Source organism: Rhinopithecus roxellana, chromosome 11 (genome assembly GCF_007565055.1).
Source record: "Rhinopithecus roxellana isolate Shanxi Qingling chromosome 11, ASM756505v1, whole genome shotgun sequence".
Lineage (NCBI taxonomy): Eukaryota > Metazoa > Chordata > Mammalia > Primates > Cercopithecidae > Rhinopithecus > Rhinopithecus roxellana.
Window position 1 is genome coordinate 87,865,121 of NC_044559.1, and position 15,867 is coordinate 87,880,987.

At 49.9% G+C, this 15,867-nt stretch overlaps 1 protein-coding gene across 1 annotated transcript in view; it reads left to right on the plus strand.

The window, feature by feature from the left end:
* PROSER2 (proline and serine rich 2) overlaps positions 1-15,302 on the plus strand; it is a 47,243-nt gene extending 31,941 nt beyond the window's left edge. The window contains 3 exon segments of the mRNA XM_010366576.2: positions 11,373-11,510; positions 11,512-11,626; positions 13,989-15,302. Coding sequence (XP_010364878.2) covers positions 11,373-11,510; positions 11,512-11,626; positions 13,989-14,905 — 1,170 coding nt within the window. The 3' untranslated portion in view covers positions 14,906-15,302.
* The last annotated feature ends 565 nt before the right edge of the window (positions 15,303-15,867 follow it).

Here is a 15,867-nt window from a genome sequence, read left to right on the forward strand (position 1 = left end):
GGAGATTCCTACCTCGAGAGGTGATGCAGGCACAAAATAAAAGGCCCGAGAAGGGCTGGAGACGTCCATATGTGGCAGCTCTCCTCTCCGTGGCTCCTGTAGGCGGCTCTGGGTGTTTGGTTACCAACGTCACCCTCTAAGGCCAGTGTCTCCAGGGCTCACCTCGTCTCACAAAACCCCCTGGGTGCACGGCGAGGGCACGGGGCTGCCTCACACCAGTGTTCCCAGGCTCTCGCTCTGAATGAGGTCCTGAAGTCGGGTCTGCCTTCACGCATCCCGAAGCTTCCTCTAGAAGAAAATAGGATTTGGCTGCTCGGAAAGGGCAGAGAGCTCTCCATTGGCACCATTCCCAAGGAGCGGAGCTCCAACACCATGGTTGCTTTTGTGAGGGTGGCTGGGGATCCCAAGTCTGCCTCTTACTCGTTTTTACCTCTGGCTTGGGCAAAAACAATGATCCAAATTTATGAGTTTTTAGGATTTAATATTTGATGAACAAGTGCTGTGGCGCTGAAGTCACACAGTGGTCTGTGACCAGGCATCTGCCGACAGCTTCTGAGCCACCCTGTTCCTCCACAGCACTTGACACCTTTGGCCCCACACATGGCTCATGGGCTAAGAAGGCGTGGCAAACACTGGGGGACTTCCCACATGGCCGGGCTGGAGCAAAGTCTGAGGAGTGCACTAGAAATCCAGTGTGCTGTTTGCTCTGTGACTTCAGGAGGGGACACTAAACCAAAGGAGCCAGGAGGGAGAAGCCACCCGGTCAGCGATAATCCCGCCCTTTCATCCTGCCGTCTCACCCAGCTGGAATCCAAATGATCCAGGTCAAACAACTGCTTTAAAACATAACTCAGTAGCTTTTCTAAAAGGCCAATTCAGTCAACATGTCATAAATGCCTACTGCATATAAGAACTGAGAGGTGATGGGATAAGACTCAGTTTGCCCCCTTTCAGGAACTCACAATATAGTGGCGAGGCAGCCATGGAGGACCCGAGCTCATGAGGGTCTCGGAGCGCCTCAAATGCCGCACACTTGGGGTGTGTCTGTCTCAGTCAAGATCTCTCTATGAGAGAGAGAGAGAAGAGAGCAAGATCTGTATTACCAGTTTAAAGACATGTAAGGCGGCCCCGGAGCCCAGCTGTCATCTTTTGAAGCCATTATTCTTTGGTTTTATAGTCAAAACTGGACACGCATCTCATTCTTCACGGATTTGTGTCTCTCTCCTGCCAGAAGTACAGGTTTAAGTGAGCCATCTTCAAACACGACAACAGGGTCTAGCTAGAAATAACCATAATTGGCCAGGCGCGGTGGCTCACGCCTGTCATCCCAGCACTTTGGGAGGCTCAGGTGGGTGGATCACCTGAGGTCAAGATTTGGAGACCAGCCTGGCCAACGTGGTAAAACCCTGTCTCTACGAAAAATACAAAAATTAGCCAGGCATGGTGACGCGTGCCTATTATAATCCCAGCTGCTCCGGAGGCTGAGGCAGGAAAATCACTTGAACCCGGGAGGCAGAGGTTGCAGTGAGCCAAGATCGCACCACTGCACACCAGCCTGGGCGACAGAGGGAGACTCCATCTAAAAAAAACAAAAAAAACCCACACACACACAATAAAACCTTTGTCCCAAAACCGTGGAACGCTCCACCTGCACTTCCAGTCTCTTTCTGAGGTTGCCGAAGCGGGCGCGGCACTCAAAGCTGCGCAGGAAGCAGCTGCCTGCATTTTCTTCTCTCTGTCCCTATTCTGTCTCACCTCCGAGGGGGTTTCAGCTCTCATCAGGCTGGATTATTAAATCAATAAAGTATTGCTCGAGTGTCAGAGAGCCAACTGTAGTGTTTGTAAGAAGACATCAGATCACAGTCTGCCCAATACCCCAGTACCAGCTAGCCCAGACTGCTGACCAAGGACATGGGGGGTTCAGAGACGCCTGGCTCATCTCCAGACATTTTCTTAGCCATCAGCAGCTTTTTTATCATTTTTTTGGTCTAGACTCAAGATGAGTTCTGCTGCTCATTTTTTTTTAATCCCTCACAAAGAGTCACCACAATTGTCTTAGTCTGCAGTTAAACCAAATTTCTTTTTTTTTTAGATGGCGTTTCGCTCTTGTTGCCTAGGCTGGAGTGCAGTGGTGCTCACTGCAACCTCCGCCTCCCAGGTTCAAGCAGTTCTCCTGCCTCAGCCTCCCGAGTAGCTGAGATTACAGGCATGCACCACCATGCCCGGCTAATTTTGTATTTTTAGTAGAGACGGGGTTTCTCCATGTTGAGGCTGGTCTCGAACTCCTGACCTCAGGTGATCCACCTGCCTCGGCCTCCCGAAGTGCTGGGATTACAGGCATGAGCCACTGCGCCCGGCAATTTTTTTCCCCCCCAGGACGGAGTGTTGCTCTGTTACCCAGAGCTGGAGTGTAATGGCACAGTCTCAGCTCAATGCAACCTCTGCCTCCTGTGTTCCAGCAATTATCCTGCCTCAGACTCCGGAGTAGCTGGGATTACAGGTGCATGCCATCACGTCTGGCTAATATTTTTGTATTTTTAGTAGAAACGGGGTTTCGCCATGTTGGCCAGGCTGGTCTCGAACTCTTGGCCTCAAGTGATTTGGCCTCTCAAAGTGCTGGGATTACAGGCATGAGCCACCACGCCTGGCCGATTCAGCTGTTTTTTAGGTAGAGGTTACTTCAGTACACGTATTTTAAGCCTTCTCAGCATTTTTGTTCAACCAACCAAAGATTTTATTCTACCGTTTCTCTAAAAACAAAACTCCTGTCCCAAATCTGTGCTGGCATAGGAATAGCTAGGATTGTTGACTTTTGGACCTGTTGCTAGCAGTTTTTTAAAAAATTATCATCTAGCTTTTTATTGGGCTGCTGCCCTCAGAGGTTGAATGGAGCTTGGATAGACCTTTTTTCTGTTATCTCTGTGCAGGAGTCAACAGAGATCAGCTAGACTGGGACTTTGTTCTCTTCGTGGGGGCTTGTTCTGGTGCATTAATTATAATTACCTTAGTATGTTCAGCATTTTGAATTTTCTGGTTCGAATGCGCTAGAAATTATCTCTTCAAAATCATAACATACATATTAGGGTAAAAATACATTGTTCACATTCTCGAAGCAAAGCAATATTTCCTTCAGAGACTTGTCATTTGTTGAAGTCAGCATGGTAGGATAGAATATGTGAGGAATGGGCCGGGCGCAGTGGCTCACGCCTATTATCCCAGCACTTTGGGAGGCTGAGGCAGGCAGATCACAAGTTCAGGAGTTCGAGACCAGCCTGGCCAATGTGGTGAAACGCCGTCTCTACTAAAAAAAGTTAGCCGGGAATGTTGGCAGGCACCTATAGTCTCAGCTACTCAGGAAGCTGAGGCAGGAGAACCGCTTGAACCCGGGAAGTGGAGGTTGCAGTGAGCCGAGATTGCACCACTGCACTCCAGCCTGGGCAACAGAGTGAGACTCCCTCTCAAAAAAAAAAAAGTGAGGGATGGTTTTCTAGCCTGTTCTTTTAACATCTGAAGATTTGTAGCCTTAAAGGACTGCCATTTACTCCACAGCCCAGACCAGTACATTAAAAACGTCATTTGGGCCAAGCACGGTGGCTCATGCCCGTAATCCCAGTACTCTGGGAGGCTGAGGCGGGCAGACCATCTGAGGGCAGGAGCTTGAGACCAGCTTGGCCAACATGGTGAAACCCCATCTCTGCTAAAAATACCAAAAAAAAAAAAAAAAATGCCGAGTGTGGTGGTGCAGCCTGTAATCCCAGCGACTTGGGAGGCTGAGGTAGGAGAATCACATGAACCAGGAGGTGGAGGTTGCAGTGAGCCAAGATCACACCACTGCACTCCAACCTGGGCTACAGAGTGAGACTCCATCTCAAAAAAAAATTTTTTTTTTTTGAGAAGGGAATTTTCTGCTCTCAGCCTTCTTCTACCTTTCCAACTAGTAGGGACAAACTTATGCTTTCTCCAACTCACTCTTGCCCAGGAAAGCGGCTATTTTTGCTTTTCCTCATTTCCTATATACGTAGTTCTTAAGGACCTGAGTCATTAGCAAACACCTCTTCCAGTAGCACCCAGTCCTGCCGGAGCCTCCACTGCGGGCTCCAGCTCTCTGCCACCTCTGCGGACCACCAGGCGATGCCTTGTGCTTTGGGGTTTTTTACTATAACAGCTTTATCGGGATATAAGTCACATAGCATACAGTTCACCTGTTTAAATTATATATTCAATGGCATTTAGTGTATTAACATCAGCACAGTCAATTTTAGAATGTTTTCATCTCCTGAACAGAAATCCTTACCCATTTGCAGTCACCGCCCATCCCTGCCCTCGCCACCGTGACCTGCTCCCCCAGGCCATCTCTTTCTTCCAGGCATCTCCCTGCCAAGGGCTACAAGCCTCCTTTCTGACCCTGAGGCCCTGATCCCTTCCCCACCAGCTCGGTCTGCTTCTGCCTCTCCTCTCCACCCCTCCCAGAGAAGGCAGATCCAGGTTCACTGTGGAGGGCAGCTTCGTGTCCCCCAGGATTAGGCAGCAGACGGAGCCCACAGCATGGCTGGCCCTGCCTCAGGACTCAGGGCACAGGGCCAGGCTGACCACAGAGAAGGTGCTTGGGATACACACCAGGTGCCCAGCACTCACTCCAGCCCCTCATCGTAGAGGGGCTCGGGTAGGTTGAGGATGTGAGAATCTCAGCCTCCCAGGACCTGGGAAGTTGCTCACCGACTGGCTCAGTGAAAATGGATTTTTGGGCCGGGTGCGGTGGCTCACACCTGTAATCCCAGCACTTTGGGAGGCCAAGGTGGGTGGATCACAAGGTCAGGAGTTCGAGACCAGCCTGGCCAACATGGTGAAACCCCACCTCTACTAAAAATACAAAAATTAGCCAGGTGTGGTGGCGGACACCTGTAATCCCAGCTACTTGGGATCCTGAGGCAGAGAACTGCTTGAACCCAGGAGGTGGAGATTGCAGTGAGCCAAGATCATGCCACTGCACTCCAGCCTGGGTGACAGAGTGAGACTCTGTCGCAAAAAAAAAAAAAGAAAATGGATTTTTGTCTCGTTTTATACAAATAATAAGTAAGCAGAGGCAGAAAGAACCCTGAGGTGAGACTGTGAGCGGAGGAACTCTGGGATGAAATGTATGAGGCCTGCGTGGGGAACCAAGCAAGGGTCCATTGATGTGTGTTAGTGTGTGATGGGAAACAACAGAGCAAAACCAAAAACAAGTATGCGGCTGGGTTGAGGCCAGGCACAGTGGCTCATGCTTATAATCCCAGCACTTTGGGAGGCCAAGGTGGGTGAATCACTTGAGGTCAGGAGTTCGAGACCAGGCTGGCCAACATGGCGAAATCCTATCTCTACTAAAAATACAAAAATTAGCCAGGCATGGTGGTATGCACCTGTAGTCCCACCTACCCCAGAGGCTGAGGCAGGAGAATTGCTTGAACCTAGGAGGTGGAGGCTGCAGTGAGCTGAGATCGTGCCACTGCACTCCAGCCTGGGCGACAGCGAGACTCCTAAAAATAATAATAATAAATTGTTTCCCATATTCAGTATTTTCTGCACTATAACCAACATGATCGTTCCAAAATGCTGCGTGGATGACTGTGCATTGTTCCTTCTTAACTCTCATCCACTTCTTCCAGGTTATTGACTGACATGTCATTTCCTCTCTGAATTTTTTCCTGCACAGACCCCTTTCCCCGGAAGTGTGGCTTGGTAACCATACACGCTGTGTTTCCATCACACCCCAGGCTTACCTTGTCGTAGGAGTTCCACACTCTAGGGCAGTTGCTGATGTTCTTACCTGAAGCCCTCGTTGGGTGGTAAGCTGTAGACAGCAGGAGCATGATTTATACTGTTGTATTGGGTTGTGTGCTTAGCAGGTGCATGTGTGTGGCTGTGATTCAGGGGATGCCGTGGGGGTGGGCTAAGGTTTGAAATCCAGCCGTGAAAGTAGGTGAGATGCAGCCGTGCACAGGTGGGCGTCGCTGCCTTAGAAGCTGACCTAGGAAGAGCCAGTGATGGACCTGAGCAGGGAGCAAGAAGCGACAAACCATAGCCTGTGGCCCATAGCTGCCCCCACTCCTTGCTTTTATAAATAAAGTTCAATGTAACAAAAGTGAGGCTCATTCCTCACCTTGGTAGAGTTGAGTAGTTGCTACCCTAAAGCCTGCACAGCCCAGAATATTTATTACCTGACCCTTTACCAAAGAGTTGGCCATGCCTCCCGAGGAATATAAAGGAGAGAATGGTGGAAAGTTAACTGTGAAGGGTAGGCGGAGCCATAGCAAATACCTAGGAAGACATAGGGCAGAAAACGTGCAAGATGTCTATGCTGGAAACTATGAGAAATCATTGAGAGAAATTAAAGGGCCAGATCTGTGCATCTGAAACGTCAGCGCATCAGACTCCCAGGAGGCTGCGTCCAACACAGACTGACAGGCCCAGTGCCTGAGGGTTCCTAATGCAGCAGATCTGGGATTGGACCCAAGAATGTTTCTGACAAGTTCACAGATGCTGCTGCTGGTCCAAAGACCACACGCTGAGAACCACACATCTAAATAAATGAAGCCATGTGCCATATTCATGGATCAAGAAAAGATTGCAAAGACATCAGTTCTCTCCAATTTGAGAAACTTCTATGCAAATCCCAATTAAAGTCATAACAGGGGTATGTGTGTGTTTATGTGAATATGGAAATTGACAAGCTGATACTAAAATTTATATGGAAATAAAAAAGGACTAAGAAAGCTGAACAGACTTAAAGAAGGAAGACTTTAAGAACTCCAACAAAACTGGAGAACTTTGCCCGATATCAAGACTTATTATAGACTGGGCACAGTGGCTTATGCCTACAATAACACCACTTTGGGAAGCTGAGGCCAGAGGATCGCCTGAGCCCAGGAGTTCAAGACCAGCCTGGGCAATAGAGTGAGACTTTGTCTCTACAAAAAATATATATGTATTAGCTGGGCATGGCAGTGTTTGCCTGTAGTTCCAGCTACTGGGGAGGCTAAGGTGGGAGGATCAGTTGAGCTGGGGAGACCGAGGCTGAAGTGAGCCATGACCATGCCACTGCACTGTAGCTCGGGCAACAGAGCAAAACGTGGTCTCCAAAAAATCAACAAAAGGCATATGTGAAACATAAATATTTCATTATGTATATGCAAATATGTCAAAATGTGAAAAACTTCAGAACACTTCTTATCCCAAGCATTTTAGAGGAGGAGTACTCACCTGTATTATGGAGAAAAAAAAGTTCCACATCATTAGTCTTCATGGAAATGACATTGAAAATCCCAGTGAAATATGACTGCATGTCTCTCCTTTGGGGCGCTAGAGCAACCAGCCCTGCTGAAAGCAAGTGTCAGTCAGTACAACCACTTCAGAAAGCTGTGTCCGCCCACCCAGGCAGACACACGTCTTCAGACCCAGCGATTGTGCGTAGGTTTATATCCAACAGGTGCGCATTGCTTATCCTCCCTAGCAATGTTCTGCCTGCCTACCTAATGTTCTGCCTGCCTACCTACAGTGTTTGGCCTGCCTGCCGTGCCTAGGTATTTCTCCTTTTCCTGAGCCATCCTTCTCTCAGGAGTAAGCTAATAAGACCAGGCTAGCTTGAGAAATTTGCATGTGTTCTTGTGTTTTCATCCCCAGAACAACAGTATACTATGCCTTCAACTACAGCCTCTGAAATTGTATAGACCACAGGCTCTGTATGGGCCTGGGAGTTAGATGCTTTGGGTAGGTGGGCATTTGAGTATCTCGCAGATCACAGTGTGGAAAGCATCAGTCTACACCACATGGATCAGCTCTTAATCATTTTTGATAAGACAAAAAAATACATTAGTAGGACACAGACGTGCACCTGTAGTCCCGGCTACTCAGGAGGCTGAGGCCGGAGAATCGCTTGAGCCCTGGGGCAGAGGTTGCAGTGAGTCAAGATCGTGCCACTGCACTCAACAGCCTGGCAGCAGGAGTGAAACCATCCCCCTACAAAAACAAAACAAAACAAAAGCAACACAGCAGAAGCAGAGTCCACGCTCCTAGTATTAGAGAGTCAAATAGTCTCTAAGGTTTATAAAAGCATCAGTCCACATGTACCACCTCCATTTCATACTCACGGGAGGTAACAACTCTTAACTCTACCTAATTTGTTATTTAACTCCACTATTGACATATTGCTGTATATCCTTTCAGTTTTCTTTTTTCGTGTGTATTAAGTATGCATAATTTTAATCTGAGACAACTCGGTTATGGTATAGGTGTGTATATTGCTGTACATAGATGATAATGCTTTCTCTCACATTAGTTTTTCTGTGGTTGATCGTGGTTTCAGTTTTCTTTGCTTGCGTGGTTTCCTGTGTTGCCCTCAGGCTTGCTGTGAACTGGACTACTTGCTGAGTGCACAGGTGGCTTCCCAGGGACCCCCCATTATTCTGGGATTCCCTGCAGCTTTCTCATATGGATGCTCCTGTTACCTGGCTCTGTGACTTCTGTCTGGGTTTACTCCATGTTGAGACGAACAGCTACCCTTCCTGACTACCCTGCAGTGGCTTCCTCAGAAAGGCTGGCATGGGAGATCAGATTGTAGACCTTGCATGTGTTTTTTTTTGTTTTTTTTTTTTTTGTTTTTTTGAGGAGGAGTCACGCTCTGTCGCCCAGGCTGGAGTGCAGTGGCACCATCTCGGCTCACTGCGAGCCCCGCCTCCCAGGTTCACGCCATTCTCCTGCCTCAGCCTCCCGAGTAGCTGGGACTACAGGCGCCCACCACCTTGCCTGGCTAGTTTTTTGTATTTTTAGTAGAGACGGGGTTTCACCGTGTTAGCCAGGATGGTTTCGATCTCCTGACCTCGTGATCCACCCGCCTCGGCCTCCCAAAGTGCTGGGATTACAGGCTTGAGCCACAGCGCCCGGCCAGATTCACCAATTTTTAAATTTTTTCCACATTTTAACATGCGCTCTCTCCACACATACACACACTTTTTTTCTGAACCATTTGAATGTAGTTGCTACATAATGCTCCCCTTAATACTGAAGTACATTTTAAAAACAAGGATATTCTCTTACATAACTTACACAGGGAGTTATCAAATTCTGATTTCTGATTTTTTTCTTTTTTTGAGATAGAGTCTTGCTCTGTCACCCAGGCTGGAGTGCAGTGGTGCCATCTTGGCTCACTGCAACCTCTGCCTCCCAGGTTCTAGTGATTCTCCTGCCTCAGCCTCCTGAGTAGCTGGGATTACGGGTGCAGCTAATTTTTGTATTTTTAGTAGAGACAGGGTTTCACCATGTTAGCCAGCCTGGTCTTGAACTCCTGAGCTCGAGTGATCCACCCACCTCAGCCTCCCACAGTACGGGGATTACAGGTGTAAGCCACCGCACCTGGCCTCTGATTTCTGATCTTCTGTATATGACCTGCTTTTTCACTTGGGGAAGCTTCCCCGATCTTTTCTTGGCTTTCAATATTCTGAAATGTCACAATGATGCATACCTCCGCGTGGGTCTGTTTGATTTTATTCATTAGTTTGTACACTAAGGACCCCTTTCAATTTGGAAACTTGTGTGCTCCTCTTTAGGGGCGTTTCCCTGAATTTTTTTTTTTTTTTTTTTTTTGAGGCAGAGTCTCGCTCTGTCACCCGGACTGGAGTACGGTGGCCGGATCTCAGCTCACTGCAAGCTCCGCCTCCCGGGTTTATGCCAGTTCTCCTGCCGCAGCCTCCCGAGTAGCTGGGACTACAGGCGCCCACCACCTCGCCCGGCTAGTTTTTTTTTGTATTTTTAGTAGAGACGGGGTTTCACCATGTTAGTCAGGATGGTCTTGATCTCCTGACTTCGTGATCCGCCCGTCTCGGCCTCCCAAAGTGCTGGGATTACAGGCTTGAGCCACCGCGCCCGGCCCCCTTAATTATTTTGTTTATTTTATAATTTCTTCCTCTCATTTTCGCTGATTTCTCTTTCTGGAACTCTCATTATTCACATAGTGGCCCTCCCAGATCTATCCTTTGATTTTCTTACCCCTTCTTTTCGTAGTTTTCTGATTTCACAACTTTATCTTTTAGGCTTTTATTTAGTTTTTCATTGTTCTCTGCTGTATTTTTTTTTTTAATTTCTAACAGTCTTCTTTTGTCCTGTAAAGAAAACATCATGCTGTGTATGGAATCAGTATCCCCTCTTACCTGACAACTGATGACGATAGCCTTTTTGAAGTTTTCCATCCCTCCACATAGTTCGTTTCCTGTAAGTTGCTTTTTTGTCCTTTGGTTTTGGTAGCTCTTTCACGGTCAGTTTTCCTCAGATGCTCGGTGGTTATTAGATATCTGCACATACTCCAGAGTAGGACAGTCAGAAACTGCTGAGCAATTCTCCATTGGGATTCGTTGACTGTAGTCTTTACCTGTGGATTGACCTTGCTGGGGAACCCTTGGGATCAGCCTTTTTTGGCTCTTGGATTCCTCAGGTTCCCCAGAGATGCTGTGCACAGTCCTCCATCTGGAGGGTGGTCACCTGGCTGCACCCATGGCCCACACTGTTAACACGGCGTTGCACCGTCAGCTTTGCTCCATGGCCCCACTTCAGGGTTCCTCTGTCACCTTTTTCGAGAGTAAGTGGCTAGTTTTGTGCCAGGATGAGCTTGCTGCTTCTGAAAGAGACTTTCAAACAGTTGGGCTGTCTTCACCATCACCTTGCCCACACTTCCAGAGCTGCTCAGCACCTCCAGGACCTGAGCTTCTGGGCAGTTCTGTGGGACACAGCAGGTGGGTCACTGGCTTTCCTGGGCCTTCTCAGTCAGTTTCCACCTGTCCTGCCCTCCACCTGCTCTGCTTTTGGCTCTTGAATTCTTCAGATTCCCCAAAGATGACGCGTGCTCCACCATCTCTCTTCCTGTTATTTTGTCGTTGTGATTTGTGCCTTTAAAAAAAAAAAATCCCTTTGTTTTAGTAAGGTTTCTGGTGAGAAAGGAGATAAATATGTGAGTTCAGTCCACCATGTTTAAGCAGAGGTTTCCCGTGTTATGGAAAAGCAAGTGTGTGGGATAGCAGTAGGCTGACAGCAGCTCTCCAGTGTGCCCCGAACGGCTGCTTTTTGTCATTGACTTGCTAGGAACCGCAAGGGGAGGGCCCGTTCTAACAGCTTTGTGGCGGTTATTTGCTCTGCCTTTCGGAGCGCGTTCTCTTCTGTCTGGGCGATGGAGAGGCACATGCAGGCACTGTGTGGCAGGGGCACCCCGCATGGCAGGGCATTCTCAGGACACAGTGAGTTCCACCCTGGGCTACGGACCGATCCCAACTTTGCTTCGGCTTTTGTCTCTTTAGTGAAGCCACTGTTTGTTTTTCTCTCTTCTGTTCCCAATCCCCAAACCTGTACTCTAGGATGATGAGAGCCTGAAGTACCTCACCCACGAGGAAAAGGACGTCCTCCTGTTTTTTGAGGAGACAATTGACTCCCTGGACGAGGACTTTGAGGAGCCAGTGCTGTGTGATGGGGGAGTGTGCTGCCTCTGCTCTCCAGTCTCTGGAGGAGAGCACCTCCAGTCCCTCCGAACCTGAAGATGTCATCGACTTAGTGCAGCCAGCACCTGGCGCCGGGGAAGCCAAGGGCCTCCCAGAGGAGACGCAGGCAGCAGGTGAGGGGGAAGCACAGGCCAGCCCTGGAACATAGTTTGCTGGTGTCTGTGAGACCCAGAGATACTTCTTTTGTGTTCCCCTATGCTTGCCAGTAGAAGCTGTTGAGTCTTACCAGATTCTTACAGGGGAAAAGAATCCTCGGCAGTTTCGTTGTCCAGCAAAGGGAAATGCCAGAAGGACTAGAATAAAGAATGGAATGAACTGGGCACATGAGCGGAGTTTACTTTTTTTTTTAATACACAATGCATACACACGCACAGAAAGAAGGAAAACTGGAAATGGCTTCCAGGTAATTATTCTATTTTACAGGCTGGGCACCGGGGATCACTTGAGGCCAGGAATTCAAGACCAGCCTGGCCAACATGGTGAAACCTCATCTCTACTAAAAATAGAAAAGTCCGCTGGGCGTGGTGGCGCCCGCCTGTAGTCCCAGCTGGTCCGGAGGCTGAGGCACGAGAATCGCTTGAACCAGGAAGCAGAGGTTGCAGTGAGCCGAGACTGTGCCACTGCACTCCAGCCTGGGTGGCAGAGCAAGACCCTGTCTCAAAAACAGAAAGAGAATCTAATACCACTGCTGACGTGGCTGGAGGTGGAGCTTGGTAATGCGAGCCATGGGGAGTGGCTCTAAATACAAATGAAGCTTCCCTCGCTCACTGCTCACATCCTGCTGTGCGCCCCAGTTCCTAACAGGCCACAGACCAGTACCAGGGGTGTTGGGGATCCCTGAGCTGCAGGGAAATGGGCAGAGAAAAATATCTTCCAGTTTTTTTTCCCTGATTGGAAAGGATACTGGAAACAAATGTGGCCAAGAGGTTAACGTTGGAAGGGATGAGGAAAAAATTATTTTTGCTCTGGTAAGGGTAAAATACTGTCATTTGTCTTAAGCCACTAGAAATAAATTGTGTGCACATGTGTACCCATACGTCTTTTAAGCAAGGCTATGTATTACTCAGAACTTCATATACTACAGTTATGGATTCCATGTAAATACGGAGCTTGGTTTGCAGCCATCTCTTCAGAGAAGAGAAGTAATGTACTGTACATTTTTACTGTATAAAATGTGAGATCACATAGTCATGCCAAGGAAAACACTCTTTGAAAAATCAGCTACACCTATCCATCAGTTCTCTAACATTATATTTTCATAACAATTTTTCTTTCGTTTTTGTGGGACAGGAACTCACTCTGTCACCCAGGCTGGAGTGCAATGGCACAGTCCTGGCTCTCCGCACCCTCCAACTCCTGGGTTCAGATGATCCTCCCACCTCAGCCTCCCAAGTAGCTGGCACTACAGGTGTGTGCCACCATGACTGGCTAATTTTTTTTTATAGTGATGGGGTCTCACTATCCAGCCCAGGCTGGTCTCGAACTCTTGGGCTCAAGTGATCCTCCCACCTCAGACTCCCAGATTGCTGGGATTACAGGTGTGAGCCACCTCACCTGGCATATTCATAACAATTGTAAGTGCCCACAGAGTATACATTGTGAGATTCTGAAGATATGAACATAACAAGTTATGAATTTCAGGGTGTTTTTTTGTTTTGTTTTGTTTTTTTCCTGAGACAGAGTCTCACTGTGTTGCTCAGGCTAGAGTTCAGTGGTGCCATCTCAGCTCACTGCAGCCTCCACCTCCCAGGTTCAAGTGATTCTCCTGCCTCAGCCTCCGGAGTAGCTGGGACTATAGGCACACACCACCACGCCCCGCTAATTGTTGTATTTTTAGTAGAGACAGGGTTTCACCACATTGGCCAGGATGGTCTTGAACTTCTGGCCTCAAGTGATCCACCTGCCTCGGCCTCCCAAAGTGCTGGGATTACAGGTATGAGCTACTGCACCCGGCCCAGTGTTGTATTGGGAGGTGTGTAAGTACGGCAGTGCCAGGTGATCTGTGATTGATACATGCTATGTAAGGACTCAGAGGCAGGCCTGCTAAGTTCTCTGTCGTAGAGGAAAGCGACACAGTTACATGTCCTTCATCCAGAAAGACCTGCTGGTGTCAGTGTGTGCCACACACTTTCTAGCCTCAGCTTCCCCTTTGTAAACTCCCCTGATGAGTTGGTCACTACTTGGGTCCTGTCCTCGCCTCAGGGGCTGGAGCCTCAGCAGCCCACATGGAGGGGATGTCTCCTAGGTGCCGACAGTCTGACTCGCAGGGCTATCGTGATTTGTCCCTTCTCAAAGCGAGGTCATGCGCATGACATACCACCTTCTGCTTCCCTAGTCCCGGGAACAGGGAGAGAGGAGTTGACTCACAGGCAGCACTGGGGAAGTTGGTGTCAGGTCCAGGTTCAGCGAGAGGGAACTTCATGCATTTACTTTCACGTGGGCTGGTAGCTCACAGACTCCTCCCTCGTCTTCCAGGGCCTGCACCTGCCGGGAAGGAGCACAGGAAACAAGATTCTGAGACTCCTCCACCTCCGGACCCCCCAGCTCCCGAGACCCTTCCTGCACCACCGCCCGTGCCCAGCATCCCTGACCCCCCCAGGAGGGAGCTGCGCGCCCCTTCCCCGCCAGCGGAGCACCCCAGACTCCTGCGCTCCGTTCCCACGCCCCTCGTTATTGCGCAGAAGATTTCTGAGAGGTTGGGGGGAAACGAAGCCCTCTCGCCCACCTCCCCGTCCAGGGAGGGCCGGCCTGAGGAGTGGAGGACACCGGCCGCCTGGGGGCCCCGCAGCAGAGACCCCGGCCCGGGGCCCAGTCGCCCGGCGCAGCCCAAGGCCCCCCGCTTCCCCAGCAACATCATCGTCACCAACGGCGCGGCCCGGGAGCCCCGCAGGACCCTGTCCAGGGCGGCCGTCAGCGTGCAGGAGCGCAGGGCGCAGGTGCTGGCCACCATCCACGGCCACCCTGGCGCCTTCCCCGCCGCAGGGGATGTGGGCGAGGGGGCCCCGGGGGGCGGCTCCTCCCCGGAGCAGGTGGCACGTGGCCAGGGCCTGCCGGGGCCCGCTGAGAGTCTCCGGGCAGGGGGTCAGGCTCCGCGGGGCCCGGCGCTGGCCAACGGCTTCCCGAGTGCGCACGAGGCCCTGAAGAGCGCACCCAGCGCCTTCGTGCCCACCGGGAAGTCCCTCTGCTTCCGCCCCGGCCCGGCCCTGCCCAGCGCCCGGGCCCGCCAGAGCTTCCCCGGGCCCCGGCAGCCCGACGGGGTCCCGGACTGGCGCCTCGCGGACTCCCTGCCCCGGCCGCAGGGCGTCACCGTGCAGTTCGCAGGCCGCGGCTCCTCGGAGGCGGCGCGCAGGGAGGCCCTGCGGAAGCTGGGGCTGCTCAGGGAGAGCTCGTGAGGGCCGCGCGGGCTCCGGGCCACTGTTTCTCCCCACCCTGAAGAGAGGGTGAGAGTCGCTGCACGCAGGAGCTGTTTGGCCTAAAACGGAAGTGGCAGGGGACCCCCTGCCCTCTGCGGCGCATCAGAGTCTGGAGGTGCATCTGGCCGGGGGCTTGTCTCCCTTTTCCCAAGAACTGAGAACCCAAGAACCTTAGACCCAGGGGTTTCCGTGATGTGTAAATGCCATCTTTTGGGGGTTGGGAGGAGCAGGACTGGTCTGATTATCATTCTTGAGTCTCATCTACTCTTTTCTCGAAGTACATGACGTGAAAGTCAGTTCAGATCCCTTCCACTCAGGATTCTCCCCGCCTTTTCTAAGAAAATAATAATTAAAAAAAAAATGCTTGTTACATTTTGTCATGTCTTAATATACTTGCTTTTGTTTTCGAAGGGTGAGGCATCATGGTATTTTGCTTTTGTTTCTTCACGTAATTTAGTCTGCCCAGTTTTGTTTTTTACTGAAAGCTGCAATGAAACCTTTCGAGTTTGGGGAGTGAAATGGAAGGGTAATTTTAAGAAAGCAAGTCTCATCAGACTCTGCGGTTTGGGACATGTTTGCCCGAGCCTGTGTGTATGTTTTTAGATACATATGTGTCAGCATATACATGCATAGGTATCCTGTGTGTCCACATGCATCATTATTAAATAGAAACTTCTGAACACCCTTCTAAGTCACTACAGGATACCAGCGCTTCCTATTCTTGGGCAGACAGAGCCACCTCAGCATCCTGACTGATGATACAAGAAACTTACTTCCTAGTATGGAAGTGTCTTAAGGGCACGTCTCCATGATATTTGGTGAACCCAAAGTGCTTTTTCCTAAACAAAATGTTCCTCAGTTCCCAATTAAAGTAATATTCCCTGCTTCCAAGTAAGCAAGACTGTTCACTAAAGATGGAACTTTTTAGAAAACTAATCTCC